This window comes from Protopterus annectens, chromosome 4.part1 (assembly GCF_019279795.1).
Source record: "Protopterus annectens isolate FY-2018-M chromosome 4.part1, PAN1.0, whole genome shotgun sequence".
NCBI classification, from domain to species: domain Eukaryota; kingdom Metazoa; phylum Chordata; order Ceratodontiformes; family Protopteridae; genus Protopterus; species Protopterus annectens.
The window spans coordinates 572,256,322-572,283,102 of record NC_056734.1 but is presented as its reverse complement, the minus strand read 5'-3'; the positions used below and the strand labels follow the sequence as shown (position 1 = coordinate 572,283,102).

Sequence of the window (26,781 nt, the reverse complement as noted above, 5' to 3'; positions counted from 1 at the left end):
GGAGAAAAGCTCCAATATAGAAAGCATTTTAATAACAGTTATTACACTCATAGAAATATACAAGATTAAACAATACAAATCAAAAAACGGTAAAAAATGTAACACGTAGGAAGTTAAATGTTTTACTTTCAGTAGGTTAGGCAATCTAGCAATACTAAGCAGAGTATAGACAATACTTTAGGAGAATTTCTTGGGAAGTAAAGGGAGTATATTATTATATTGGGTGGTGTGTAATTGTTACCCAGTTCAAAGTGAGTTGGTTGTGGTCAAGGTGGTTGTGAACAGTGGCAGGTCCAATGTTTTTTAAAGTAGTCTTTGGTAGCTAATTTAAATTGTTTGGGGTGAGTAAGGTTCTTTACTTCTAGTGGGAATTTGTTCCATGCAATAGAGGGATAATAGCTATATAGATTACAGCCTGCCTTGGAATTGGGTTTATGAACCTTTAACAGATCTTGGGTTGCGCTTTGGAGATGCCTGGTTGGGCAATAGTTAGAGATGAGAAGTGATAGAGCAGGGCAGAAGGCTGGCTGATATAGAATGGAGTGAATGATTTGCAGCTGAGATTGAAGAAGCAGGTGAGGTAGTTCTAAGCCAGTTTAGGTATTTTAGGGAGAGAGAGTGGTGAGATTTATATGTTTGTTGAGCAGCAAATCTTGCGATCTTGTGATAGGCTGATTCAAGTTTGGTAAGTAGGGATGTATTTAGATTAGTGAGTATTTGGAAACAGTTAGTTAAACATGGTAGAAGGTATGCATGAGTAAGAGTAATTCTAGCTTCTGTTGTGAGGAATTTGTTGTTCCTGTACAGGAGTCCTAGCGTCTAATGTTTTTTTTTTTTTTTGATACAGTTGTAAATGAGTAAATCAAATTTTAGTTGATCGTCAATGGTAATGCCAAGTAGTTTTGTGCTTGATTTAACTTTTATGGGAGTATTGTTTAGGGACATTATGGAAAGGGATGTTTTGTTGTGGTAAATAGTTTTTAGGGAGAAAAAGTAGCAATTTTTGTTTTTGTAGGGTTAAGAATGAGCTGGTTATTTGTGAACCATGCTTCTAGTGAGTGAAAGGAAGCCTGGGTAGTTGAAAGGAGTTCAGAAGGTGAATTTGCAACAGTAATGACTGTACAGTCATCTGCGTACTGGACTATACTTGACTGAGGACAAGGGGAGTAAAGTGTGTTGGTGAAAATATATTAGATAGTGGTCCAAGAATGGATATTTGAGGGACACCTGTTCTAACAGGAAGGGGGTAGATAGTACACTGTCCCATCTCACTGACTGCAGTCTGTCAGAGAGATAGCTACAGAACTATGCAACTGTATCTGGGGAGAAGTTAAGGTTAATGAGTTTGTGAAGTAGCACTGAGTGAGAGTGTCGAAAGCTTTTGAGAGGTCAACAAATAGGCAAGATACGAGTAAGAGGTAGTGCATAACTTGCTTGTGTACACGTTTTTCTAGGACTTTGGAGAGAGGGGAGAGGATAGCAATTGGTCTGAAGTTAGCAATTTCTATGGAGTTACCTCCTTTATGAATAGGAAGAGTGTAAAATTGTTTCCAGATAGATGGAACTGTTGATTCAGAGACTGAGCAATTTATTAGGATAGATACAAAGATAGCAAGAGAGTGTGCAGCAGTATGGAGAAAATATGAAGGGATGTTGTCTGCAGATATAGAGCATGGTTTGAGTTGAGAGAGTAGAGTTTTAATATAGTAAGTGGAGACAGGTTTGAGTGAGAAGGGCTTTAATGAGTTGATAGTTGGGTGGGTTTCAGGGGGGTTGGGAGTGTTATTGACAGAGTGGCTGGGGTCAAATAGTATGGAAATTGTTTCTATGAAGTACATATTGAAGATATTGGCAGTCTCTTCTGGTGACTTGTCAGGACAGGGATTAGGTGATGTAGGAGTGTCAGGGTGTATTATGTGGTTTAATGCATTCCAGAATTTTTTGGGATTAGACTGTAGTTGGGGGATTATAATAGAAATCTTTTTTGTCTTTGTTGATGAGTTTTTTTTTTGTTTGGTTTCTTAGTTCTTTGTACTTTTGTAAGTTAGTTAGGCATATGGTTTGTACCCATATTTTTCAAGCTCTATCCCTAGTTTTCATGAGGGTACAGGTGGTTTTACACAGCCAGGGAGAAATATCTGTTGTTACACAAACTTTTCTGGGTGGAGCTATAGAATTTAGAATGCTAAAGAAAGGTGACTTGAAGGTTTCTACTGCTTCATCTAGTGGAAGCTGTGTTAAGCAGTTCCAGTCCACTTTAAAGAGGAGGGTACAAAAAGTATCTGGGCTAAAGTTGGAGAGTTTGCGGCAGGTGATAATCCAGTGTGGTTTAGGGAGATGGGTGGTATATCAGAGTAACTTTATAGGCGAGTGATCGCTCAAGGAGTCTGGTAGTGTTTCTGGATTACGGTATTTGCAGGGATTAGAGACTAGTATCCAGTCTATCAGGGAGCTTGGAGAATGTGAGTTATTAGTGTGGGTTGCAATAGCTGTAAACTACACACCCACACACAAATTGGTTCTGCAATACCCATATTTATGGGGATACAATAAAATGAAGTACTTAGGAAGATGTATTAAAATGATTTTGTCAAGGCAACTAAAGAGATGTGAGAATAGATGAAACAAAGGATAATACAAAAAAATGAGAAATTGGATGCTCTGTTTTATGGATACAAATAGCAATATACAAGCAGTGTTTTTAGCCCCTTTAGTTTTATATACAGGTCAGGCATATTTTTATCAACTAGATGAGAAGTTGTGGATAAGAATTAATAAAAGTTGAAGGATTTTATCTGGCGGGGGAGAAGGAGAAAACTCAAGTTGGGTAAAATGATTCTTCCAATAGAACAAGGTGACTTGGGATTATCTGATTTGCAGGGGCATTTCAAAGCTACACAGTTAAGGCTCCTATATACAGAACAAACAGAAAACTATAACTGAAAGTGGAAAGGAATGATGAAGCAGGAAAGCTCAAGAAACAAGGAGAGACTAGGATTTGGGATGTCGATCCTCAAGGAGAAGAACAGCCATAGAGTATATTATATTAATAAAGTAGTAGAAAGGATACTAAGAACTAATCCAACACGGGAATGGAGAAAGAAGATTCTGCTGATAGGGCTGACTGCAAGTAGGGATACAGACAATAGGTAAGAGGGGCTGGAATTTATTATAGAAAACTGGCAAAGGAATCAAGGTACGGAGAGCAAACAATTACAGGGAAAAGTAACAGAATGGGAAAAAGCTAAGAATTTCTTTGGACTGCAGGCTAGAGATTGCCTTCCCTATCAAAGATTGATATCCAAGTACGGGCAAAGAGAAAGAAATAGGGGGATCCTAACCAAAAGACCAGCACTGGTAGAGCTTTTAATAGAATCTAGAATAGAAGCAGATGTTAAAAAATGGATAATTAGTTACAGCATATAAAATCTTGCAATGATAACTATAAGAATCAATCATGGGAAGTTAGAAAGGATTGTGAGAGAGAGACTGTACAAGTAATTCACAAAGAAACAAGTGGAGGATATATACAGGACTCCCAAATATGTAACAAAGTCTAAAACATTTAGGATATTTGCTTGGTATATTTTACCCCAAGTAGACTTCAAAGAATTTTTCTTCAGGCAGATAGCAAATGCTGGAGGTGTGATGAGGAAGAAAGAGGTAACTGGGAACATATTTTGTAGGAGTATAATGAGTTAGCAAACTTTAAAAGTTTCCTGCAGACTATTTTATCAGAAATACTGGATAAGCAAATTAGTATAATTAGGGAAATGATATTTTGAGCTATGATACTGAATCAGAATTGCCTACACTTAGTAATGCCTTCCTGAGTTTAATTATGGTGGCTGTCAAAAAAGCAATTACTGGAAAATGGAAATCAAAGTCTAAGCCAGCTGTACTAGTAGAAGTGAATATAGTAACAAGAGATAAAACAACTGGAAATGGGATCTTTAGAAAAGGGTAGGAGCAAATGTCATAGACAAATAAGAACTGTGGGAATAACATATGCAGAATAATGTTTTGGAGGAGGAATAAGGTTTAGAACAAGGCAGGATTTCTACTCTGCTCGAGTAGAAATTATCAGAGGGGACCCCAACTACTTCAATTTTCGCCTCCAATCCCTCTTGCATCTTTCTAGTCAATCTTATAATTTTTGCAGGAAAATGCAAATGCTTCCATTGCCCTGCTCATAAAGTCCCAGCTTACTTTGTCTAATGCTTTCTCTGCAACAAGACCCACCAACAACAATGGTATTTTCTTACGGTCTGCTTCAATCTAATTCTCAGTATTCTGGTAATGTTGGCACGTTTGCCTCCCCTACACAAAGTCACATTGATCTATATCTATCAATTCTGGCATTACTTTTATCATTCTTTTAGCCATTACAGACATGAACACTTTTTGGTTTAGTATTGAAATGGGCCTGTATGAAGCTGGATCTTTACCTCTTTAGGTATTACAGCTACCACCGCTTTCTCCAGATGTTGGTACTTCTCCTCTTAAAATACTGTTAAACAAAACCTTCCAGATCTTTATCAGTTTTTCCCTCCTAGCTTCCAAACTTCCACAGGAATACCATACATTCCTTGGGACTTTCCTGTAGATTGGTTATACATCACAGTTTTTATCTCATCTTCTCCTATCCTGTTAGTAATTGACCCTAATCTACCTCTAACATTGGCATATTTAATTCTTCCATAAATATTTCTATTTGTACCTTTTCTTGATTTCCATTTTCTCTGCTTTATACAGACTTTCATACAATTTCCAATATATTTCTAATACCTCTACAGGATCTCATTACCATCCTTGTTATAGGCTCCCCTAAGCTTAGCTGCAGTCCTTTCTTTCTGTTGCCGGAGTCTTTGTGCTAAAAGTTTTTGTGCTCTAGTGTTATCAAAAAACAGTTGCTTAACAGCAATCTTTCTAAACTTATATGTATATCAAGGTAATCCCTTATTTTCTGCTTAGCATTCTGAAGTTGATCCTCTTCTTATTCTGCGAGATTCCCACTATTCTGCAATATGTTAATATATGTCAGTCTCTCTAAATATTTATTTCTTAACCATAGCGCCATTTCTCTTACTTCCTCCCTATTTTTAAACTCCACCTTAATTTTTCCCACTCCCTAGCTATATTTTCAGAAGTAATTTCTATCCTCTCGAATAACTCTTGAATAATCTCCACTAACCATTCCTTAAAGTCCTCTCTTTTCAACAGATAGGTGGGAAAGCACCAGTGTCTCATTTTCATTTCATTACCCTATGTTTTTATTTTAATTATTATTGCAGCACAACCTAAAATAGTTACTGGGTGTGTATCAAGACCTTCGAATAAATGCACATGCTCCTGTAAAATGTAAATTCTGTCTAGCTTAGCCCAGTTTTTATATCTTGGGGAATAATATGTAAATTAATTCGGAACTCCTATTACTCAATTCACATCTTCCATGCCAAATATTTTCATAACTTTCTTCAAAAATCTACCCTCCTTTGTTATACATTCCCCTCTGGGCCCCTCAGACACATCTTCCCTGATGCAAATCAAATTCCATTCCCCACCTACAAGTAATATTCCTTGCTGAAAACTTATTTCTCCCAGAATTTTTTAAGCTCCATTAGAACAGTTTGAAGTGGAATATAAATACATTCCAATGTAATCCTCTTCCCTTGCCAGTAGCCCCTTAACACTACAAATCTGCCACTATTACCATTTTTATCCTTTATCAATAGTGGGGATCCTCTTGCAATTAATACAAGTATTCATTTTTTCCTTTGTCCCAAATATTCCACTGAATATCCATCCTAAAAACCTTTCTTTATCAAATTCACATGTTCAGTTCTTTCCAAGTGTGTCTCCTGTAACACAGATACTTGCACTCACTATGTTTTAATACAATTCATTGTTCTTTCTTTTTTGTATTTATCTGTGAGACCACTGACATTGAAAGACGTTACAGAAAGCATCACCGTATTAAAAGTTATTATTCCCACCTTTTATATACAACACCTTTTTGTTAAATGTCTACTTCCAACTTTTGTGATACATGTATACACTCTTTGGCAGGTTGAACTTTTATATAGTTGCTTCTTGTCATCAATTTGAGCCTATGTCACATCTTCCAAAATGTTTTGTTTTACTGAAAGCCCTCAAACAAAAAACAAACCCCCTAAAACCTATTAATTTAATACTAACACACAAAACTATGTGCATCTTCAAATATTGAAGTTTTACCCTCCTAACAGGGACAAATGTCCCAAACTGACAGCCAAACTCAGACTTGAATTAACCAAAAAGAAAGGTTATCCATGCTAAGATGCATGGTACAGTCTGTGCTTCTACCAAGTGCTAACTGGTTCTGTCTTATCTTTATACTTCTCCCAGCTGGGAAAACTCCTGAATGCTTTTAGAAACATTATCGCCTAGTCAGTTTCTCTTTTTTCACACCCAATCTCTTTTTTTCGCACCCAATCACTTTTCACAAGACTGTAACCAATTCTCTTTATCAGATTTGTCTGCATGGAGATAGGAGAACCAGACAGCCAATTTCTATTTATCAGATTGCCTCCATGGAGACATGACAGCCAGATACAGAATTGCTACTAATCATACATTCATTTGCTAAAAAAAAAAAAAAAAAAAAAAAAAAAAAAAGCTTCATAACATTCAATATTATTTTTCATTTACTTGCTTTCTCTTACATATTGTTACTAAATCAATTTAAAGTCCTTAATCCAGTCATTCCCCCATGCAAGAATGAGAAAAAACACATTGATTTTTCTTTTGCCATGCTCTTTTAACCAGGCTTTTTTTTTTTTTGTATTGCAGTGCCTAGATTTCTTAAAATTGAAGAAGAAAGAGAGACTGGAGAAAGAATGGAAAAAAGATCATCACCACCTATTTACAATCTCTATTACACTTAAAAATAACTGAGAAAACTTTACTTTATAGCATGCAAAGAAAACCATACACCACAAAATAGTACTATTAAGAAAATAATGTTTTCTTTACTTACAGTTAACTTTCTCCTCTCTCTTTGCCTCCCCAAAGCATTTTTCTGAACATTAATGACATGAACTAGGGCTTATACATTTAGAGTCCCCCACAAGTCCAACAAATTCTGAAACATATTTCCAGATTTTCTTATTCTGCCATAATTTCACAAATATAATTATTGCACTGTAATCCCTCATTAAGTTACTGGTTTTATTAGTGTTCATCTCCAGCTCCAAATCCTGTCTTTGCTTCATTTCAATGTACTCTTAATTCTTCTGGTCAACATTTCTCCCGTCCTTCTCTCCAACTTTTCCATTGAGACAGTGGAAAATGTTTCACTGGTACAACTTCTCTGTGGTCTTTATTACCAGAAACACAAACAGCAGAATCTCCTTCTGTTTCACAGCTCAGTTTCTCCTGGGCAAGAGTTTGTATTTCCTCCTTAGCATGTACTTCATCAAAATGATTTTGTCCCTCCAGGGAAGAATGCCTTAAAGACAGCTGGGTACAGCAGTTTGAATCTCACACCTACATCTCAACATTCCCTGAATAGTGGAATGAATGTACTCTTCTGCTTGATGTACAATGAGTAATCATTCTCCACAAGCACTCTGCTATCTCCCACTTTTAGTATTTTGTCCTTCTGTCACAGTTTTGTCAGAGTCAACTCCATCTGCTGGTAGGATTACTATTAAAAGTCTAGGTTGCTTTCTCATAGCAAGGTTTGGAGATTCATACAATGTGACCTTTCAACTAGCAACTCCTGTTGTGGAATACCAGTCCAGTTGCTTATTTGTGCTTTTATACAATTAATACAGTCTGTCCCTTCCAGCTTCTCTGGTATAGCTGAAAATCTCAGGTCTTCCCTATGTGCTCTATCGTCTGATTCTATTATTTTTTAAGTAGCTCTTCCTGGGCAGTCTCCTAGCCAGCCAGCCTTTCTTCATTTCACCTCATCTGAATATCTGTTTAAAGCTTCTTCCATTTTCCTGCCTTTTTTGTGTAGATAAACTCTATCAATGTTTTGTTTATTTTAACCAGATCTGTGTGCAGCTGTCTTATTTCCTCCAGTAGGTTACTGGAAGTGACATCTGAAAGTTGCATTGATGCTGAACAGCTGCAGAACTTTCCCCAGTCAGTATTTATTCCTCACTTTTTGTAGCTGTTTTTTTTCCAGGTGCTCTGAATTTCTTTTTCAAGGCATCCAGGCAGTATGCTTACTAGCCAGTTACTGAAATTTACCCATAAAAAACAAAAGTCTACTGGCCTTCTCTGTTGAGTACCTCTTTTCACATTGGAAGAGCTAGAGTTACTATGTCCAGCCATCTTGGAAGTCCAAAGATTACAGTTTTGGTCAAAAATATGTACCATTAAAAAGCTCAAAAGAAGACGAAGAATGGAAAAGAAATACATAACTGATAAGCATGTTTCAGTTACTAAGAGAATGACAGCATAAATTTGTTTCTTACCTCTTTGATGTGACGTTTCAGATGCATATAAACACACTGGCCTGTTCTACGATAATGTCTTTCAACATGCTCCAGTCCAAATCCAAGAAAAGTGTTCATACACACATAGATTCCACCTTCAGATTCCTGGAAAAAGAGATGCATAAAATAATGACAAAATAAACCAGGGCAGTAGCTGCTATCACAGCGTTTACCCATATATTTAAATGTTAAAGCTTACAGTAATCTGCAGAAGAGTACAGGAAAGTGCTACCATAATAGTGTGCCTTGCAGCAATGAATCAGGTACACTCCAAAAATAAAATGTCAGTTTGCCTATTTTGTACAACTCTAAAACAACTCTAAAGAAATACAAGAAAAAAACATAAAACTGTCACCAAGCAAAAAAACAGACCATCTCTCACTGTAATTGAGAGTTGTATACAGACTGCCAGCACACTCCAGCTATGCCAGTTCTTCAAGAAGCTTTAAGATGAGCGCTCACCACCAGTAAAGAGTAATACAGTGTGCTGGTTTCATTCTATGACCCTAAATCTTTAAGTGTTAAGACCACAGTCCCTATGCACTTACTCCTGGATTGCTAGTATCATTCTAGATCATAACAGCTTCTACAGCTACTAATACAAACAGGTGACTGACAAACTGAAAAAGGTTCAGTTTTTAGGTTCTAGTAGTTTTGTAACAGTAGCATGTCATACCCTCCCTTGAACTTACTAAATTAAGTTATAACTATTTTAACTTTAAAGATTAGTTTAACAAAGATGAACTATGGAAAAAATCTAAAACTAATTTTGCTACAGATCTCAGAATCAGAATGATACATCCGTCAAGATAGCAAAAAGATAGCAAAAAAAAAAAAAAAAAACTGCAACACCAATAAAAATCTGAAAGCCAAAAAGGTCAGCATTGGAGATTGAGATGTTGAATGACAGACAGCCTGCTTTTTTTTTTTTTACAGGAGGGGAAGGACAGCACAAGTGACTGGGATTTGCAGTCTTTAACAGAGCAAATGAAAATGATGCCTATTTCCTGGGGAAAACTAGAAGCAAAAAAACAGTAAAAAATTAGTCTTTAAAAGTTACTTTTTTCACATAAATACACAGTAAAAAGCAATTAAAAACACTATGCCATCCCCTATTTTTCCACAGAAAAAATGTTTTTCAAATACTTTAAATAACTTTTAAACTGACAGGAAAAATGTGCACTCCCATTTAAAAGTACATTAAGTCTTCTGACAGGTAATTAAAATGCAAACACCTAGCTTGCCTAAACAGGAGAGTAAAATAAAAAAAAAAAAAAAAAAAAAAAAAGCTTACAACTTGCAGATGTTTGAATGAATCTCTGTAAATTTCACTCAGAACAGAATGTATGGAATTCTCCTAGCTAACTGCCTTCTGCTGTAGACTTCATCTGTCACTTAACATTTGCTAATGGAAAAAAACTAATATCTTTACAGATGCGAGAAGATTAGCATTTTTAACAGCTTTCATCTTTTTGTCTTATTTTTTTAAGTAAATGTGTTTACAAAAGAAGTCATTCATGGCTTAAGCCAAGGACATTAATCTAGATACCCACCCTTATAAAAATAAGTAATAGTAAAAATAAAGTACAGAGGATTAAAGAGGATTAGTCCAGATAAAATCACTTTAGCTAGAAGATCAAGGAGACTCTGTCTGATGCCCTTCCTGTGGGAGTACTAAAGAACACTTGTATGTCTACCTACTTCCCTTGTTAAAATTTCAAGTAGTTTATTCAGTTGTCCACAGGGAGAGCATGAGAGAGAGAGAGAGAGAGAGAGTGTCTCCTATGTCTGCTAGCTAAAGTGTCTGTAGCTAGACTAATCCTTTGCACTCTGACTCTTGTAAAAACAAGGAAAAAAAGAAGTTATGTACTCACCATAATGTTCCATTTGAGTAGTTGTACTTCATTTGTCTTCAACCTGTGTGTTACGGATCTGTATCGGATCCGAGCTGGCAACTTTTGCTAGCATCAACTCCCGAGCTCCAGACTCCTCCCCTTACCCACAATACACCTCCACTGCCTTCCATCCCCAGATTGAGTTTGCTGAACTTATATTGAGAACCCGACTTGATAAATATACTTGTGACCCATACTGCAGCCCATAGGCTGATCATGCGCCAAGGTCCGGGGGAAGGAGGGAGGGACGGTTGAAGACAAATGCAGTACAACTGCTCAGATGGAACATTATGGTGAGTACATAACTTCTTTATCTGAAGTAGTTTACTTCATTTGATCTTCAACCTGTGGGACAGAGTCCCCAGCTACTAAACTCCTGGGAGGCCCTCATGGAAGGATATTCCGGAGCACCGCAGAACCAAAGGATGCTCTCCTTCTGGAAGTCAAATCCAATTTGTAGTGAGAAATAAATGTATGCGATGAGGACCAAGTAGCTGCAGAACAAATGTCATCCAAAGACACTCTACACCAAAAAGCCGCAGACGTAGACATGGACCTAGTGGGATGAGCTTCTACCTGACCTGGAGGGGACACGCCTCTGTCCTTATAGACCTGCAGGATGCATCAAGAGATCCATCTAGCTATAGTGACCTTGGAGATTGTTTCCTTCTATAAACCCTTTTAACAAACAACTGATCAGATTTATGGAGACTTTTTTGTCCTGTGTAAATAGAATCGTAACTGTCTATGAACATCCAACATGTGGAGTTTGTATTTCATTTTGTTCATAAAATTAGGAAAAAACACAGGCAAATTAATAGTCTGATTGATATTAACTGCTGATGCCATCTTCGGAAGAAAGGATGGATTGGTTCGAAGGAAAACTCTTATGAAAAATCAAGTACGGAATTTTGATGGACAAGGCCTGTAATTCTGAAACCCTTCTTGCAGAGGTAATAGCCACCAGAAAAGCTGTTTTCTAAGATAAAAATTTTAGACCTGCAGTTGCAACAGGCTCGAAAGGCGGAGCGACCAAAGCTTGAAGCACCATAGTAAGGTCCCACAAGGGAACCGGATCTTTGACTGGGGGGGGGGGCGTAACAAAAAAGTGCCTTTGATAATGGCTTTACACAGTCTGGAAGATGTTATGGAGGCATAATTCCTGCCCACATAAAAATGAGAAATGGCAGCCAACTGAACTTTAACAGTAGAAGAACTAGCATCATGCTGGAAAATAGCTAGAAAATCAAGAATACTGGAAATAAGGGCCGTGAAAGGGTCTAAACTCATTTGAGAGGCCCAGAAAGAAAAATGTTTCCACTTACTGTGATAAACCTTTCTGGTCGAACACTTATGAGCAGCTACCAAAATAGAATTAACTGAGGAGGATAGTCCATGAGCCCTAGCAATTACGGGAACTGCAGCAGCCAAGCCGTGAGTTTCAGGCTGTCCAGACTCGGATGAGGCACCCCCCGAAGGGTGTGAAATTAAATCCTGAATGGGATCTAGGATCCAAGGTGGAGCCAGAAGGTGAGACCAAAGGAAGGGAAACCATACCTGGCGAGACCAGAATGGGGCAATGAGGATCACTTTGCTCCCCAGTTGAAGAGCTTTCTGCAGAAACCTCAGAATGAGAGGTACTGGCGGGTAAGTATACAGAAGACTGGGAGGCCAAGCATGAACTAGCATGTCTCTGGGGGACTCCCCTGGCAGGGGGTTCAGAGCGAAAAACTTGCTGTACTTCACGTTGGAAGGAGATGCAAAGAGATTGCAGCAAGGTTGACCCCCACTCGCTGAAGATCTGTTCCGCTACTGACAGATTCAGACACCACTAGTAAGGCATAAGAATGGTCCGATTTTAATCTGTCTGCTAAAATGTTGGACCATCCCGGAATGTGTGTTGCATTGAGAAAGCGACCGGTGGAGATCGCCCCTTCCCACACTCTCATGGCCTTGCGACAAAGGGGGTAAGATCTGGTCCCTCCCTGTTTGTTGATATACCAGACTACTGATATGTTGTCCGACTGAATAACAATTGTCCCCAAAGGAAGAAAGGCATAAAGGGTCTGCAACGCTAGAAGGACCGCCCTCATCTCCAAGATATTGATATGCAAGCTGGTCTTTATGGGGGACCACAAGTATTGGACTGTCCTGCCCAAACAATGCCCCCCACCAGAGCTGAGAGGCATCCGTGGTAACTGTGGTTTGGGCCGGGGCTGGAATGAAGGGTTGTCCCTCCAAAATGTTCGGAGAGCTCATCCACCATATGAAGGATGACCAACATGCTCAATTGAGTTGAATAGGATAAGTCAATGGTAGTTCCAAGAGGGACCACTGAACCGCTAGAGTCCACTGAAGAATCTGCATGTGCAACTGAGCACATGGAAGAAGAGTTACAGTTGCCGCCATTGAGCCTAGGGCCCTCAACACTGATTCCGCCTTTGGAAGATGAAAATGGTAGATCAGTGCAACATATTCCTGACCTCGGAGAGAGTTCAAAGCCTGAGGATGCATGTCTCCCTGAAAGTATCTATCCTGGCACCAATGTAGTCTATCACCTGTACAGAATCTAGGAGAGATTTGGATGTGTTGGATTGTCATCCCCAAATGTAGGGCAAGTGTCAGGAAATAATCCCTGGGTTCGGAAAGTAGATGCCTGGTGGGAGCAGTGAGGAGCCAATCGTACACGTACGGATAGACCTGAATCCCCTGAAGCCTCAGGTGAGCCACTATAACCTCCATCACTTTGTGGGCTCGAAATTGGTAATGATTGACTCCTAGCTGGAAGCAAAGGAACCTCCTGGAGCTTCTGTGCATTTTCATGTGATAGTAAGCATCCTGGAGATCTAACGAGCACATCCAGTTGCTCTCCTGCAGGTACGGCATGACGGACTGTAGAGTGACCATCTGGAACTTCTCTTTAGCAACTGACAGGTTCAGGGTAGAGAGGTCAGAATGGGCCTCAAGTCCCCCATTTTCTTTGGCACCAAAAAGAACCTGGTGTAGAAGTCCTATCTGGACTGATCTGGGGGGACGGTTTCGATGGCTCGTTTTACTAGCAGCTTGGAAATTTCCTGTGCTGCTGCCTCTCTCTGTGTGGGTGGTACATCCGGGAGGTGTCTGGGAGATATGGGAAAACCCACAAAGGGGATAGAGTATCCCCTGGATAGGATTTGAAGCACCCAGTGGTCCGTTGTTATGGACTCCCATGCCACTGGGTGCAAGGACAATCATCCTCCGACTGCCACCAGAGTAGAGCAGTAAGGCAACCCCTCAGGGTTGCTGCCCAGGTCTGTCCAAGAAAAGATCTTGAGACCCGAAGTTCCGCGGAACCCCTCTGCCTCTGGGGGAAGAAGAGCCCTAAGTATCCCGGGAATACTGAGACTTCCGGAACCACATCTTCTTTTGCCCTCTCTGGTTCTGAGAAAAGGACCTTTGAGGGTTAGAGAAGCAGATCCCGACAGCAGATAGTGTCTTCCCATCCTTCTCACTCTGGACTAATGTCTCCTTGACGGTCTTACCAAAGAGCCATCATAAGGGGTATTGGCAAACAACGCCTTGAAGGGTTCAGAAAAGTGACATAACCTGAGCCAAGTGTTATGCCTCATGGACACGTCGGACCCAGCCGCCCTAGCCGCTCCTTCTGTAGCATGGGAATGGTTGCATGGACGTATTAGATCCTGCTTTTAGAGTGACCATCCTCACGGAGAACAAAGCTTTGTCCTCCTAGGACATGGACTTGGGGGGAGACTCCTCCAGCTCCTTTACTAGGCTGCGTTGGAGTCTAGTGACATGAGCCAAATAATTCAGCTCCCTGATTGAAAAGGTAGCTGAAGCATACACCTGCTTCCCTAGGTGGTCCATCATCCATGACTCTCTGTCAGGAGGGTGGACCAAGGAACTCTACTGGGCAAGTTCCTTCTTAGTAGCTGCTGCTACCACCATGGTGTCCATGGGGGAGCCCTTATTCCAGGGAGGTCTATCAATGGGGGCGGCTTAAGATTTTATCGGGTCACTTGGGGATAGGCTCCATGGTATCCAGCTCCTTCCATGCCCACAAGGTGACCAAATTCACCAAAGGATCTGCGGGAGGGGGAGGGGACACCCAGGAAGTAGATGGGCCCATGCCGAAAGCCTCCAGGAACACAGACTCATCAGAAGAGGGTTTGGGGGCAGACCAACCTCCCCACTGGTGCAGGATCTCCATGATGTCTCCAAAGGAGACATCCTTGGGATGTGATCTTGGGGAACCCTCTCCATCATCTAAATCCGTGTCCTTGGAGAGGGACTCTGGGGGAGTCGAAGTGCCTCCTCTTGCATGTATGCTTGTGAGGCACATCTCCATTGGGGGCTCTCTGGGGGGCACTCGCAAGCCATTTGTTCCTCGGGGAGAACCATCTGGGGCTCTTTGAACACGGGCTGTCCCTCTGGTAAGACAATGGGGATGTAGACAGAGCCAAGGGGGTTTGGGAGGAGTCTAAGGGGGTGGTCAGGGGTCTCGATCCGATGGAGAGGACCCTTTCTACTACATCAAATGCCAAAGGAGAGTGAACCTCCTGGAAAACCAATAAGGAGGCAGGTCTTCCCGGGTCTGATGCGAGAATCGGAGCTGGGCCTGAGGTGGACGGAGATCTGAGGGAGGGAACCTGGCCCAACAAAAGTCAGAGCCGATAGAAAAAGTTCTACTCACTCAGATCTGACACCCAAGCTCTGGCTCAGAGTCTGGCTTGGATCCAAGCTGGTCGGAGTCGAGGAAACAGGTACCATTGGCGCCGACCCCCTGACCAAAGTCAACCTCGGATCCAAGTACTCCAAAGCCGAAAGTCAGATTGGAGAAGGAGAAATAGGATGAAAAAGGAAGCAAGCTCCCCCTCCAGAGAGAGGGGGCTGGCAAGACTCCCATCTGGATCTGTGTATGGATAAAGCATCTCATCATCTTATCCAAATCCATATCCGACAAGGAGTGAGTTGACCGTGACGAGGCTACGGTCTCCAACCTGGCAGGTCCGGTACTGAGGCCCGAGAGGTTGGACATGTCTCCTCCGGCTCCAGGGAGAACCTCGGAGATTGAAGCAGAGGGGAGCTACGGGTCTGTGGAGTTTTGCTGGGTGAAGCGAGGTCCGGGGACCTCTTCTTCTTTTATCTCGTCTTCTACTCTCTCTCCCTTTCTTCTGCTCTGCTACCACAGGCTTAGATACAGTAGTTTGAGTCCCAGCCTGGGAGAGAGGAGAAGCCAGAGGAAGAGAGCAGGGAGAGGCAGCCACAGCAGCCGCTGTAACTGAAGCCGAAGATGAGGAAAGAGAATCAGAAAGAGGAAGTAGACCTTTGAGGGCCAACTTGGCCTTCCTATCCTTTATGGTGCGGGAGTTGAAGCTTGCACAAATGCTACAATCCACACTAAGGTGGGCCACACCCAAGCACAAAACACACAGAGTGTGGCCATCCGCTGGGTACAGCTTATGTCCACACTCTGTGCAGCGCTTGAAAACAAGCTTTTCAGCCATGCTAAAGTTAAAAAGAAAGCCTTGAAAAAAGACAGGCAAATGCTTTCTAAAAGATCACACAAACACACCCATTCACCACACTAGTCTATAGAAAACACTGAGGGGAGGAGGGGCACCACAGAACAAACTCCTCTAACTATCTAAAAACACTAACACTCATCGCCAAATTGATGGGGAGGAGATGGGGTACCTATACTAACCTAATCTGATGAAAAAGAGAACATTTTTCTACTCACAGAAAGTTTAATAACCCACTGCTAGCTGGAGTTCAGAAGACACAATGTGAAGCAAATCGCAGCAAAAAAGATCTGGGGATGGAAGACAGTGGAGGTGTATTATGGGTAAGGGGAGGAGTCTGGAGTTCAGAGCTGATGCTAGCAAATGTTGCCAGCTTGGATCCGATACGGATCCATAACCCACAGGTTGAAGACCAAATGAAGTAAACTACTTCAGATTTATCAACTTAGTTCTACATGCAATATAATCAACACACTTACACCCCCATCCTCAACCCCACACCAGTGGTTCTGATCACAGCATTATGTTTAACTTACACTTGTTTCTGCTCAGCCTTTCTTCTCTTGTTTATACAGTAAAATCCATATTTCTTGCAACTAAAACACACACTTGTTTACTATAATACATTTAAAATATCCCTGACTGCACACTATACAAAAGTGCTTTACAATATAAAAAATGCAGTTTAAATCATGAAATGTTTTGTACAAGTACTAATAAGAACAAAAATTGTTTATTTCCCTTCAACGTTCATCTAAACATTAAAAGACAACGTGGGGTATATGATTAACAGCCAGCCCATATGTTTAACAAAGTCAAGAAAAATCCAGTCTTTTCTCAGGCACTTTTATTTGCAAAACCATTTTTTACCAATATGACTGATGCTTTATACTCTCAAGCTCATTCACTAATTTCAGTGTTGCTGTTCATCTTCCTGATCATCTCCATCTCCCAGTGCTAGACTATGGTTCAGGTCTAATGTACTCCTTATCCTTCTTGACAATTCTTGTGTTGTTTCTGTCTCATGCATTTTTCTTTGGAACATTGGAAAAGGTTTCATTTGGAAATTCTTTGAACTTTACAGTCAGAAAAATGAGAAGCAACGTCCCCTTTTGTTTGTTGGCTCACTTTCAGTTAAATATTTTTATTCCCTCCTTAGCCTGTTGTGTATCAAAAAATGATCTCAGATCTGCCTCTTGACATTCCCAGACTGTTGGGAATTTGCTTCTCTTCTGCCTAGTGTAAAGTGAATAATAATTTTTCACACTCTACTGTCTCCAATTTTTAATACTTTGACCTTTTGCCACAATTTTGCCAGGATCAACTCTTTCAGCTGGTATGATTTCACCTTTACTAATACACATCTTGACTGCTTTCTCATGGCCAAGTAAGGAGCACACACGATGTGCCCTTTCAATCAACAAATCCTGCCGTAGAACACCAGTCCAGTTGCTTATTTGTACTTTCAGAAGACAGTCTGTACCTTCCAGTTTCTCAGGACTTTCAGAATACAGTCTGTACCTTCCCGTTTCTCAGTTTCTGTCTGCACACTTGATCTTCTAACTCTATTTTTTAAAGCAGCTTTTTCTTCACTTCAACTTCTGACTTTTGCAGTTTTATCAGATCATCTAAACAGCTACAGTTTCTTCTATTTTTCCAGCCTTCTGTTATATCAGTTTTTATATTCCTTCAATGTTTCATTTATTTTAATCATTTCGGAGTACATTTGATTTATTTTTTTTCCTCTAAATTAATGGAAGCCATCTATTTAACCAAAGTTTAAGCTTGAATTGCTTTTTGCTTAACAGCTGCAGAATCTTTCCCAGACAGGTTTTCTTCACCTTTTCTGGTTGATTTTCTTTCAGATCTTCCAAATGTCACCTTTGCTGGCACCCTGGCAGTATACTTACTAGCCAGTAAATGAATTATCTCCAAAAATAGTTTCAATGGTATCCATTTTTCTCAGTTTCTCTTTTCATATTGGAAGAGTTCACGTTGAACTGTTGATCAGTGTGCAGCCATTTTGGAAGTCCTACTCTCTAGAAATTTTATCAAAATAGTTAACAGTAACTTTTCTAAATACCCCCTTATTTTTTTCTTTTAAAACTCTGCAGTAGCTCCCATTCTTGTACTGAGAGATTGTCCTAGTTCTGCAATACCTTAAACTTTGTCAACCCCTCTAAATAATTCCTTTTACTTTTTCTTATATCTCTTCCTCTCCTACTTCTATCATGTTTTTAAAGTCTATGTGAAATATTTCTATGCAATCTAGCTCAGTTATTGTATCTTGAAGAACAATATGTATCTAAGTTCCTGCTACTGAATCTACCATCTTTAAATATTTTCTCTTCTAGGTCCAGAGATACATCCTCACTATTGCACGTCAAGTTCCACTGACCAGTCAGAAATAATATTTCTCCAAAAACTCTCCTATGCTCCATAACAGTATTTTTATGTGAAATATAAACACATGCCAGTGTAATCTTCCTCTCTTGTCAATAACCCCCTGCTACCACAAATCTACCATTGTCATTTTTTCTCTTCTAATAATATTGAAGCTCCACACAGAATCTTTATAAATATTCCAATTTCCCTATGCCGCTCATATTCCACTGAATGCCCACCCTAAAAACATTCCTTTGTCAAACTCATAAGTTCACGTCTCTCAAAATGTATCTGCTATAAAAATGCTATTTGCTCTCTGCACTTCTTAAAATAATTGAGTAGTCTATTTTTTACCTGTGTCGCTAAGTCCTGTTAGAGTTCATGTTAAATTAGCCAAGACATACATTCTGACAGAAAGCCATTCCTCCCACATATTATACAGGACCATTCTTCCACATATATTTTCCTTTTTCATCTTACATGCTCACACTAATGGCTGTCAGGTGGAGCTTGTAATTAGTTGTTTCTTTTTCTCTCTGCCTGAACACATCACATTTCCCAGACTTTTCCTTCAATTTAAAACTCTCAAAAATAAATAAACAAATACGATATACATTTTCAGAAACCCATTCCCTTTTAACTCATAATATGCCCACTAAACTATATACACTTTCCAAAAGGATACCCACTCCAACATATAAGAGCGATTGCTCCAAATCAGCAGCCGCACTCACAGATATTAACTAAAGTTAAGGTTAACCCATGCTAATCAGTGTCAGAGCCTGGTTTCCCACTTACTCAGATCACTGTCCATGTTTGTCTCATCTCTATTCCCCTCCCACATGTGAAAAAACAACTTGCATGCTATCAGTGAACATTAACTTACAGACTTAAGAAAAAAGTACACTGACTGACCTTAAACATAGTAACTTGAACAGAGTCATACTTAAAGCATAAAAGTACTAACATGGCTGGTGAGGCCAGAACTTCTTGCCAGTAACACTTCAAAAGTTAGACTGTATCTTGCAGAACCACAAAAAACATCACTCAGAATGCATTCCCCAAGATTCTCATAATTAATTGCTATTACTTGCATCTGCAGACTGCTTATTTTTCAGCCAACATCTGATGCTAGTATAAAAACAAGCCAGCGACTTTACAAATGCAAGAAATGACTACTTCTTCGTGTTTTTCATTTTCTCTTGACGTCTCCAGGCGTTTCTGCAGTTACCTCCTACTGCTCCTCTAGGCGTCAAATATTGCCTGTTCAAATTTGCATTAATAATTCCAAAACCATGCTACATACAAGGTATCAGAATATTTTATCTTGAAGCATACATGTTGGCAAACACAACTGCATTGATATATGACCTCTGTCAGTGACTATTTGTTAGTACTGTAAGGTGATAACTTAATTTTTTAAAGGATGAAGCCACACCCACTGGGAGTTAAAGGTACACACTCAAAACAGCTCTCCTGGAGGGAATGAGTTCGTATTACTTAAAACACATTACATAGCTTAAAGTAAAAACATTACTCTAGATATCCACCTGCAATACAATGCAGGAAGTTATTATATTTTAATTGTCTATATGAGTAAATATAGATTTATATCCTCAGCAGCCAACGATCATAGCATTATAGTACAGGAACATATTTTTATAAAGTCTGGAAAAAAAGTGAGTATTTTTTTACTTTAATATCAACAGCATATTATATGGCCACTGATAAAACTTCCTACCCCAACTCACATTTAAAATATCTCCAAGTACAAACTGTTCATAACTATTCTACAGTCAAAAGTAAATAACAAGTAATTTAAATCAGGAACCTTTATAAAAATATTAAAATCAACAAAAAAGTTTTACTTACAATCACTTCTTCAGTTCATTCAGTGTCCTTCATAAAGAGGTGTTTAAGATGTGCAGGCCTCCTACCAACTGAACACAAAGTAATTTTCATCCACTTCATTTTGCAGAAAGTACAGTTGTGCACACTTACCATAAACGTAGATGTTAGAGTGTATTCACTGTTGCAGTCATCACATTTGGGTTATCTGCTTGCAGTAGCCCTCAGTCGGCCTGATTATCAAAGTCTTGGGTCCTGCATCGGTTGCTGTCTCATCTTCTGTGACGTCAGGTAGTCAGGGGTATAAAGCATGCAGCCGACGCCATTACATTAGTCTTTCTTGCCGTGCAGTGCCCAAAGCAGAAGCAGTTTGCAAGTGCCGGTTGGCAGACTCCTGAAATTTTCGTTTTCGAGTTTCGGAACCAAAGTATTCAACTAAAGCTAAGTACCCCGTTGGGGAAACCTGCTCTAAACTGATGTCAGTAAAAGTCAATAATTGTATTTCTGTGGAAAGCAAATACCTCATAAAGATTTTAATTCGTACTGTATTCCTTGCCTAGCCCCTGACCATGACGTACCTCTCTGTTGGTTTTGTGCCTTATTTAAACCACAAACTATTCGTCATCTGTATATTTTAGCTTCTAAATATTTTGGTACTCGGTTCTATTATCCAGATACGTCTTCAGTAAGCCACCTGACTACCAACATTCCGAAAAAACACAAAGATAAAGACAGAGACAAGCTGCCTAGGTCCAAAGCTGCTGACGACGCTTCTCCTAAGCTAGTCACCAGTTCGCCGGTAGTCAGTGAGGCGCTTTCGCAGCCCCTGATACCTGCTACTTCAGATTCGCAGGCCTCTAGTGAGACCCATTTGGAGTCCAGTATGCAGCGAGATGCTTCAACTGTGGAACCTGCGGATGTCTCTTCCTTGGATGGGTCCGGAGCCGCTGTGCAGGCACCGGCTTCTGAAGGTGTATTCAGGCATACTGACTAACCGACACCATCTTCTTCTTCAAGGCCTAAAACTCGAACCATGCCTAGAAAACAGACACCCAGACCGTATGGTCAGGCCTCAATGCCTAAGACACAAATGATAACAATGGCTGAAGACCTTATTACTTTAATCTGGGGAAACCAACCTTCCCCCTCCGACACCTACGACTGAATTTGCTTATGATACTTCTGACCAGGATTCTGAAATTTGTTTCCTCTGATGACCAGGATTTACCCTTATCTACCTATGAGCATTCCGATGCAGAGGACTCTATTCCCTCTGCTTTTTCCCCAGAGGATTTTTCTTTTGGTGAAACCTTGCATACTCTTAGGGAGTATTTTCGCTGGGAAAGCCAGGATTTCTCTGATTCTAAAAAGAGACTTAGGGATTTCTTACTCCTGCCCCAGCACAGGCCCTTAGCTATCCCTCTTGTGCTAGACATTGTTGACGATGCCTTTTCGGAATCTAGCCTGGCCCCTGACTCCTTACCTCCTGCTCCCAGAAAACCTGATAGATATTACAGGGTTCTTGACTCTCACAAGTTCCTTTTAAAAATTCTACTGCGGACCCTGAGACCATTCCACAGGGACCCAAGGGCATTAAGGCTACTACTGCCAAAAATCCTACCCCTTCTGATAGAAATTCCAGGGCCCTGGATAGATGGGGTAAGAAGGTATACACATCTGCAACCTTGGCCATCAGGGCCTTAAATTGCCAGTTTCATATGTTAAAGTATCAGCAGCATATTATTGGATTGCTTAAACAGAAAATTATGTTGATTCCTGATTTTGTTGAAAATAAGGATTTACAGGATTTAAAGCATTCTGCTGAACAGGTTGAAAACATACTTTGCAATGTGGTTTTAATTCACTACAGGCATCTTGCCGGGCTGCTGTCACTGGGTCTATATTTAGAAGGCATGCTTGGCTTAAGGAGCAATCTTTGCCAGGTCATGTTAAAACTAAATTACTGGATGCTCCCTTAAATCAGGACCGCCTGTTTGGCAACAAAGCAGAAGTAGTTCTTAAAAAGATGGAGGAAAAAGCTAAATCTATGCAAACTGTTAAATATTTCTTACAAGTACAGCCTCCAAGATTTAGTAGGCATTGGCACTCTACAAATTGGTCCTTTCCTGCCTCTTCCAGGCCTTCTCAGTCCAACTCCAGAACCAGCAGCACACCCAGGCTTCAGTCCCAGGGTACGTACAGGACTAAGCAGTGGGGGGGGGGGGTCCCACTTCCAAATCAGGGAGTAGTAAGACTCCCTCCTATGGTAAGCTCTCTCAATGGCTTAACTTTAAAATTTCCAAGCACTTCTCAACTGACTGCACCTTTAGGGGGAAAGATTGCTCTGCAAGCAAACAACGGGGAACTCACTACCCAGAACAAATGGGTTTTAAATATAGTTTCCCATACAGATTTCACTTCCACATGTTACCAACCACAAACGGTTTACCAGATCTACCCCCAAATCATTGGGCAGAGGCTCAAAAGCAAGTGCTCCCTCACTCTCTCAAGATTTAAAGGCTATTCAGACTGTACCAGAAGAGGAAAAGGGACAAGGTTTCTACTCAAGACTTTTCCTGGTACCCAGAAAAGACTACTCATGGTGTCCTACCCTGGACCTTTCTATCCTAAACACCTTTTTGGTGATTCCAAAATTCAAGATGCTAACTCTTCACCAGTTGCTTCCCATGCTACGCAAGATGCCTGGTTGGCAAAACTGGATTTAAAGGAAGCCTACCTGCACATCTCAATCAGGGAATCTTGCAGAAGATACCTATGCTTCGAAGCGGGCTACATGCACTATCAGTTCTCTGCACTGCCCTTTGGCTTATCTACTGCACCCAGGGTATTTACAAAGTGCCTAGCTCCAGTCATTGCATTTTGCAGGCAAAGAAATATTAAAATGTTCCCATATCTGGAAGACTGTCTAATTCGGGCAGAAAGCCAGGGCATACTTTTGAATCATCTGACATTTGTACAAAAGGTGCTAACTTGTCTAGGGTACACCATAAACGAAAAGAAATCACATCTGGTACCCTGTCAGCAAATTATATTCCTGGGTGCAAGCTTCAACAAATTATATTCCTGGAAGCAAGCTTCAACACAACTTCCCAGATGGCTTTCCTCACGCCAGAGAAACAAATTCATTTGACAACTTACTTCAAACTAATGGCTACAAAAACCCTGTTATCTGCAAGGCAAATACTGCAAGCCTTGGGGTTCATGGCCTCCTGCATTCTACTAATTCCACATGCAAAACTGCATATGAGGAAACTACAGTGGTATCTAAAAAGCCTATGGTGTCAACATTCTCAGGATCTAGAAGCAATGATTTCTATCATTCCTTGCCTACAGTTAGAGCTCCTTTGGTGGGCAGAGGCCTGCCACCAAAACAAAGGTCTACAATTCACTCTACCCCCTGCCACCCAAACCCTAACAACAGACTCATCAGACTATGCATGGGGGAGCTCACCTGGCAGGGAAGTGCATTCAGGGCAAATGGAACCCAAGTCAAATGCACATCAATCAAAAAGAAATGTTAGCTGTACAGAATTCTCTGACAGCCTTCAAGGACCACATTCTTCCAGGACAATTAATGGTAAAGATGGACAACACCACTGTTATGTAGTACATAAACAAGCAGGGGGGTACCCATTCATACCTGCTCTGCAGACTGGAACACAGCCTTGAGCTACCAAGTGCATCTACAGGCTCAATTCCTGCCAGGAAAACTAAATACATTGGCAGACGAACTAAGCAGGAATCTCATGGACCCACACTAGTGGAAACTGGTTGACTGCAACAGTGAAACATGAAGAACATCCACAGTTTACATGTCTAAATTATGTCTAGGGTGATTGATGTCATGCAGTTCTCCTACTGATTCACTAAATCTGCTTTGTTGCTGGTCTTCATCATCAGGTTCTCCCAACACCAGTCTCTGGTTTGAGTGCAGTGTAATCCTGATTCTTCTAGTAAGCTCCAGGACGTCTTTCTGTTGGTCAGGCACCTTTCTTTGGGACAGCTGTAATTGTTTCACTGTCAAGGTCTCTCGCTCTCTCTCACTCTTTCACTCTCTCGCTGTCTCTCTCTCCCTCCCTCTCTATTAGGGCTTTCTAACTGACAGAATATGGAGAAGCAGAGTCCCCTTCAGTTTATTGGCTTGGTCTTTGTTGATTGCATTATTTTAATTCCCTCCATAACCTGTTCTGCTTCTAGAAGTGTCTTGGATCCTCCAGAAAATATATTCTGAAGACAGTTAGATGCAGCAAATTAAAATTTTACACCTGCCTTTTAACATAGCTGATTGCTACATGTGCATCTCACTTTTCTGGTTTACAGAGAATAATCATGTTCTACAAATTATAATTTTTTCAGGAGCAGCTCTTTCTGCTGGTATGATTGCATATTTATGATTGCAAACCCCAAGCTGAAAATGGCCTCTGGAACTGTCCACCTACCCAGTTACCAAATAGTAAAGTCTTTTTTTCCCCAAATACCTTTACTGAATTATCACTTGTGACACAGGCAGATTTACATTCATAAAAAAGTAATCAAGCTATATTAACATAACAAACTTTATACTTCACATATACTGCTATATATCATATAACCTAAGCAATATTACTTAAGTTATTCCATTCCTGCTTTTCTTTTTTAAACAAGAAGCATCTTTATTAAACCATCACTTACTAAACAGGTAATCATACATTTATAGAAATGAAAACAAACCACACTGACACAATCCTAGTCACATGCATTTTTACATCACAAACCATACTGACACTCCCAGTTGCAAACATTAAACATAATTTAGAATCTACCCCATCTTTCTCACTCAAACATTACATAGCTCATTTAAGTCCTGCCACCTTTTAGACCTCATTCCTCCCTTGTATGTATTGTTCCCACAATTCCCATTTGTCCCTATGTAGTTTACTCCTGCCCTTAAGATCTAAATTTCAGTTGTTTTATCTCTGCTACTATAGTCACTACTTCCAGTATAGCTGGTTTAGATTTGTATTTCCATTTTCTAGTAATTGCTTTTTTGGCAGCTATCACTGTTGGACACAGCAAGGCCTTACCATGTGTAGGCAATTCCAATTCTGTATCATAGCTCAGAAAAACTACCTCCCTCTTCAGACCAATTTGCCCACCTAGCATCTCTGATAGTGCATCCCACAGGGAATACTTAAAGTCTGCCAACTCACCACACTCCCAGAAAATATGTTCCCAGTTACCTCTTTCTTCCCCTTCACACCTCCAACATTTACTGTCTGCCTGAGGAAGAATTCTCTGGAGTCTACTTAGGGTATAAAAATATCTATGTAACCATTTCCAGGCAAAAATCCTAAATCTAGATTTTGTTGCATATTTGGGACACATACATATATCCTCCCATTGTTTCTTTGTGAATTGCTTATCCAATCTCTCTTCCCAATCCTTTCTAACCTCCTCTGATTATCCTTATAGTTACCATGCAATATTTTATATGCTCTACTAATTATTCCTTTTTTAATGGTAGCTCCTCAGATTATTCTTATAGTTATCATGAAATATTTTAAATGCTCTACTAATTATTCCTTTTTTAATGGTAGCTTCTTTTCTGGATTCAATGAGAAATTCTACCAGTACTGGTTTTTCATTTAAAATCCTCCTATTTGTTTCTCTTTGCCTATACTCTGATATCAGTCTCTGATAGGGATGGGCAATCTCTAACCTGCAGTCCAAATAAATTCTTGGTGTCTCCCCATTCTATCATCTTTCCTTCTCTAGTTATTAGCTCCCAATACCTTGATTCCTTTACCAGTTTTCTTGACGGTTTCATGATGTGATACGTTATGATACCCGATTTGCACTCTCAATTAAAATATCTTGCTGCGGAACAGCAGTCCAAGTGGTTATTTCTAATTTTATAAAACTAATGCAGTCTGTCCTTACAGTTTCTCTAGAGTAGCAAAAAATGTAGATTTTCTCTGAGAGTTGAGTCTTTTAATTCTACTGTTTTAAAACAGTTCTTCTTGACAAGCCTCGTATTCAAGGAGTATTTCCTTCATTTCAGCCTTTGACTTCTGCAGTTTTTATCAGCTCATTTGAATGGCTACTTAAAGTTTATTCTGTTTTTTTTCCCTAAATTACTACAATTCATCACCAGTTCTAAAGATGTAACTTGAACTGATTTTTGCTGAATAGCTGCAAGGTTCTTCCCAGCCAAAGCTTTTTCTTCTTTTATAGTTGATTTCCCTTACTTTTTTCTAATTTCTTCTTTTCTAGCATCCATATAAAAAAAAAATACACACTAATGTTTTTATGTAACAATTGCTGTTTTTATAATATCTGTCATAACTTCTATATTAATTTTGTATGTTTTCTTGGAGCTTTTCTCCCAGGGCCTCTACTGAAAATGGACATGTATCCAGCTAGACTAGCCCGGTCAACAAATGTAAAATAAAAAAAATAAATAAATAAATACCAAACACTATCTGAAATTTACAAACACTCATAACTTTTGCTGACTTTTTAAACAATTTCTTATTTTTCACACTGGGCCAGCTCTAACCAGTCAGCCAGTATCTTAGAAGTTACAACTATCTCCCTTGCTAATAAAAGATCCTGTATATATTCTTAGCTACTGGCACCCTG

At 40.0% G+C, this 26,781-nt stretch overlaps 1 protein-coding gene across 3 annotated transcripts in view; it reads right to left on the bottom strand.

Annotated features, from left to right (window-relative positions):
- USP13 (ubiquitin specific peptidase 13) overlaps positions 1–26,781 on the bottom strand; it is a 1,684,661-nt gene that overhangs the window by 1,559,159 nt on the left and 98,721 nt on the right. For all 3 annotated transcript variants that reach the window (XM_044070383.1, XM_044070384.1, XM_044070385.1), the window contains exon 2: positions 8,469–8,594. In XM_044070383.1, coding sequence (XP_043926318.1) covers positions 8,469–8,594 — 126 coding nt within the window. The remainder of the gene's footprint in view (positions 1–8,468; positions 8,595–26,781) is intronic.